The following is a 4,978-nucleotide window of genomic DNA, read 5'->3' on the forward strand; positions in this document are numbered from 1 at the left end:
TCATAGGGGACCCAGGCATCCAGGACTGCCCCACGTCACCCCATAGACGCCATAGGGACCCACCTCACCCCACAGATCCCGTAGGGACCCAGGCATCCGGGCCCCCTTGCCCGGCCCCACGGCCACCCCACGCCGTGGGGCCGGTGCGGGGGGCAGGGTGTGAACGCACCACCTGCCCCGGGCCCGGCCCCGAACAAACATGGCGGGGGGCGGCTCAGGAGCCCCCGTTAATGATTAACGCGGAGCCTTGATAGCCGGGGGCACCCAGCCCCCCAACCCTGCCCCACACCCCAGCACCCAGCCCCCGGCCCCCCCACCATGGCGGCCCCTCGCTTCCTCCTCCTCCTCCTCCTCCTCCTGGCGCTGGTGACCCCCGGTGAGAGGGCGGGGGGGGATGGGGGAGGTCCCCAAGGTGTGGAGGGGGTGGTGCAGGGGGGGGGGTCCCTGTGTGTGACCAGGGGGGGACATGGGGGGGGGGTCCCTGGGTGGGGGTGAAGGGGTCCTGGAGGTCCCTGAGGCACCCAGAGTAGGACATGGGGGTCTGGGGGGGGGGTCCTGGGTGGGACATTGGTGTCTGGGGGGGTCCCTGGGGTGGGGGTGCAAGGGGGGGGGTCCCTGTGGGTGCCCCAGGGTAGGACACAGGGGTCTGGGGGTTCCATAGTGGGGGGTCCTGGAGGTCCCTGGGGCATCCAGGGGGGACATTAGGGGTCTAGGGGGGTCCCAGGGTGGGGATGGGGGGACCTCGGGGTGCCCAGGGTGGGACTTCGGGGTCTGGGGGGGGGTCCCCAGGTTGGGGGTGGGCAGGCGGGGGGGGTTCCCTGGGGTCCCTAGGGGGGGACATGGGGGGTCCTGGGGCAGCCAGGGGGGACACTGGGGGTCTGGGGGTGCCCAGGGTGGGACTTGGGGGTCTGGGGGGGTCCCCAAGGTGGGGTTGGGGGGGTTTCTGGGGGGTCCCTGGGGCACCCAGGTTGGGACATGGGGATCTGGGGGGGGTCCCCAGGGTGGGGGTGCAGTGGGGGGGGGGGGTCCCTAGGGCACCCATGGTGGGACATGGGGGTCTGAGGGGGGGGGGGTCCCTGGGTGCGCACTGGGGGGTCTGCGGGGTTCCCCTGGTGGGGACTGGGGGATCCTGGGGGGCCCGGGGGGGATATGGGATTCAGGGGGGCTCCTTGTGGGTGCCCCCGGGGGGGGGGTGGTCTCAGTAGCCCCCCAACACCCCCCCACCCCCCCCAGGGCGGCCGTGGGGCGAGCGGATCCTGGGGGGCAGCGAGTGCCCGGCCTCGGCGCACCCCGGCCTCGTCCTCCTCCTCCGCTTCGACGAGCGCCAGTGCGGGGGGGCCCTGCTCGGCACCCGGTGGGTGCTGACGGCCGCCCACTGCCAGACCAGGTGGGGCGGAGCACTGGGAGGCACTGGGAGGGGAGCTGGGGGCATTGGGAGGGGAGCTGGGGGCACTGGGAGGCACTGGGAGGCACTGGGAGGGGAGCTGGGGGCACTGGGAGGGGAGCTGGGGGCACTGGGAGGCACTGGGAGGGGAGCTGGGGGCACTGGGAGGGGAGCTGGGGGCACTGGGAGGCACTGGGAGGGGAGCTGGGGGCACTGGGAGGCGCTGGGAGAGGGATTGGGAGGCACTGGGAGGTACTGGGAGGGGAGCTGGGGGCACTGGGAGGGGAGCTGGGGGCACTGGGAGGCACTGGGAGGGGGACTGAGAGCACTGGGAGCTCATCCCTCCATGACCACGCCCCTCCATGACCACCTCCCACCAACGGCCACGTCCCCCGTGTCACCAACCACGACCTCCAGTGTCCCCATCCCTCCACCACCGCGCCCCTCCATGACCACGTCCAACCATGGCCACACCCCTCCATCACCACATGTAACCACGGCCACATCCCTCCAAGACCATGTCCCTCCATGACCACGTCCCACCAACGGCCACGTCCCCCGTGTCCCCAGCCATGCCCTCCCATGTCCCCATCCCCCACATCCTCTTCCCTCCATGACCATGTCCAACCATGGCCACATCCCTCCATGGCCACGTCACTCCATGACCATGTAAGACCAGAGCCATGTCCCACCACGGCCACGTCCCCCATGTTCCCAACCACAACCTCCAACATCCCCATCCCTCCATGACCACGTCCCTCCATGACCACATCCCACCAACAGCCACGTCCCTCCATGACCACATCCCACCAACGGCCACGTCCCCCGTGTCCCCAGCCATCCAACGTCCCCACCACGGTGTTGTGTCCCTCACGTGTCCCCTGTCCCCAGCCACATCCAGGTGCTGGCAGGGGCGCACGACTTGGAGACGATGACGGGGCAGGAGCAGTACGCCGAGGCCGTGGACGTTGTGGTCCACCCTGGGTTCAACTCCGTGGACGGGGACAGCGCCTACGCCCATGACCTCATGCTGCTGCGCGTGGAGCCCCCCTTCACCATCACCCCCTATGTCCAACCCCTGGCCCTGCCCACAAGCCCCCCGGCCACCGGCACCAACTGCATGGTCATGGGATGGGGGACCACCACCAGCCCCGAAGGTAGGGGGGGACCATGGGGTATGGGTGGGGTGGGGGCATCTCCTAAGGTGAGGGACCCAGGTCTCCAAGGGATGGGCACCTCGACCTGCATTGGGTTGGGTGGGGGTCTCATCAGATGATGGACCCAGGTCTCCAAGGGATGGACACCTTCACCTGCATTGGGTTGGGTTGGGTTGGGTTCTCCTTGGATGATGGACCAAGGTCTCCAAGGGATGGACACCTCAACCTGCATTGGGCTGGATTGGGTGGGGGTCTCCTCAGATGATGGACCTGGGTCTCCAAGGGATGGATACCTTGACCTGCATTGGGTTGGGTTGGGTGGGGGTCTCCTCAGATGATGGACCCAGGTCTCCAAGGGATGGACACCTCGACTTGCATTGGATTGGGTGGGGGCATCTCCTCGGATGATGGACGCAGGTCTCCAAGGGATGGACACCTCGACCTGCGTTGGGTTGGGTGGGGCCACCTCTGCAGACTGGAGATCCAGCTAGACCTGGCCAGGACATGTGTCCTTCCCCCCAGAGACCTTCCCCGACACCCCCCAGTGCGTGGACGTCTCCGTGGTGGGTGACGACGAGTGCCGGACGGTCTACGGCAGCAAAGTCACCGAGGACATGTTGTGCGCTGGTGTGGCTCAGGGGGGCAACGACTCCTGCCAGGTACCTCCAGGTCCCTGTGTCCCCATGTCCTACAGCCACGTCCCCATGGCCCACCACCACGTCCCCATGGCCCACCACCACGTCTCCATGGTTCATCACCACGTCCCCACGTCCAATCACCACGTCCCCATGTCCCATCACCATGTCCCCATGTCCTACAACCGTGTCCCACAGCCCCATCACCATGTCCCCATGACCCCATGTCCCACCACCGCATCCCCATGTCCTACAGCCACGTCCCCATCACCCACCACCATGTCCCCATGGCCCATCACCACATCCCCATGTCCTTCAACCACGTCCCCATGGCCCACCACCATGTCCCCATGGCCCATCACCACATCACCACCGCTCATCACCAAATCCCCATGGCCCACCACCACGTCCCCATGGTTCATCACTACGTCCCCACATCCCATCACCACATCCCCATGTCCTACAGCCACCTCCCCATGGCCCACCACCTTGTCCCCATGGCTCATCACCACCTCACCAAGTCCTACAGCCATGTCCCCATGGCTCACCACCACATTCCCACATCCCATCACCACCTCACCATGTCCTACAGCCACCTCCCCATGTCCCATCCCCATGTCCCTATGTTCCACCACCACATCCCCACATCCCATCACCACCTCACCATGTCCTACAGCCACCTCCCCATGTCCCATCCCCATGTCCCACAGCCCCATCCCTTCGGTCCTCCCTTGTCCCATTGGCTGTGAGATGTTGTTGTCTCCCATCACCTTGTCCCCATGCCCCACAACCACGTCCCCATGTCCTACAGCCTCAGTCCCACGTCCCACCATCACATTCCTCTGGTCTTCCTCATCTCCTGGGCTCTGAGACGTAGCTCTGCCCCCACATCCCCTCACCCCGTCCCCACCTCCCACCACCTTATCCCCACGTCCCACCACCTTGTCCCCCACGTCCCACAGCCACCTCCCTCCGGTCCTCCTTGTCCCTCGGGCTTTGAGATGTGAACTCATCTGCACGTCCCATCCCTACGTACCCACCTCCCAGGGCCATGTGCCTTTGGTCCTCCCGTCCTCTCGGCTTTGAGACATGGCTGTGTCCCCATGTCCCATGGCCACCACCCACAACCACATCCCTTTGGTCCTCCTGTCCCCTGGGCTTCAAGACACGACCATGCCCCGTGTCCCCATCCCCACGTCCTGTGACCTCATCTCTCCAGTCCCTGCCACCCCACCCTTCCTTGGCCACCTCACTGTGCCTGGTCCCACATCTCCAAGAGCAGCCATCCCTACCGGTGGCCACGTGTCCCAGCCCTGGCCATCTCCACCTTGGTGTCCTCCCTGGCCGGGGCCTGTGGCCGAGGTCCCATCATGGTCCCTTTTGTCCCCAGGGTGACTCGGGGGGACCTCTCATCTGCGACGGGGTCCTGCAAGGCATCGTCTCGTGGGGCGACCACCCCTGCGGGCAGGCGGGGAAGCCAGGGGTCTACAGCCTGGTCTACAACTACCTGTCATGGATCCAAGAGACCATAGGGGAGGACTAAGTCCTCCCTGTCCCACCATCGACCTGCCGACCCTACCACAGACCCATCAACCCCACCACGGAACCCACCAGGGACCAGCTGACCCCACCATGGACAGGCTGAAGCCACCAAGAAAGGATCAACCCTACGGCAGATCCACCAGCACCATCATGGGTGGACTGAACTCCACAATGGAACCCATCATGGTTGGGTTGACCCCATCACAGTTGGGTTGACCCCATCAAGGCCCACTGAACCCCACCATGGACTCACCTGGCCC

The 4,978-nt window shown here is 66.3% G+C and overlaps 1 protein-coding gene across 1 annotated transcript; it reads left to right on the plus strand.

Moving 5' to 3' along the window:
- The first annotated feature begins 318 nt into the window (after nucleotides 1–318).
- Nucleotides 319–4,719, plus strand: LOC104334555 (trypsin-like). The gene is made up of 5 exons (XM_075412520.1): nucleotides 319–376; nucleotides 1,234–1,387; nucleotides 2,276–2,541; nucleotides 3,064–3,200; nucleotides 4,567–4,719. Exons 1-5 carry the CDS (start codon nucleotides 319–321, stop codon nucleotides 4,717–4,719), a joined length of 768 nt encoding a protein of 255 aa, XP_075268635.1.
- Nucleotides 4,720–4,978: the final 259 nt, after the last annotated feature.

The sequence above is a fragment of the Opisthocomus hoazin genome, unplaced genomic scaffold, assembly GCF_030867145.1.
Source record: "Opisthocomus hoazin isolate bOpiHoa1 unplaced genomic scaffold, bOpiHoa1.hap1 HAP1_SCAFFOLD_143, whole genome shotgun sequence".
Lineage (NCBI taxonomy): Eukaryota > Metazoa > Chordata > Aves > Opisthocomiformes > Opisthocomidae > Opisthocomus > Opisthocomus hoazin.

Coding starts and splice junctions, on each gene's coding strand:
- LOC104334555 (XM_075412520.1), top strand. CDS start 319: ATGGCGGCCCCTCGCTTCCTCCTCCTCCTCCTCCTCCTCCTGGCGCTG. Junction 377..1,233: donor CCTGGCGCTGGTGACCCCCG/GTGAGAGGGCGG, acceptor CACCCCCCCCAG/GGCGGCCGTGGGGCGAGCGG. Junction 3,201..4,566: donor GGGGCAACGACTCCTGCCAG/GTACCTCCAGGT, acceptor TTTTGTCCCCAG/GGTGACTCGGGGGGACCTCT.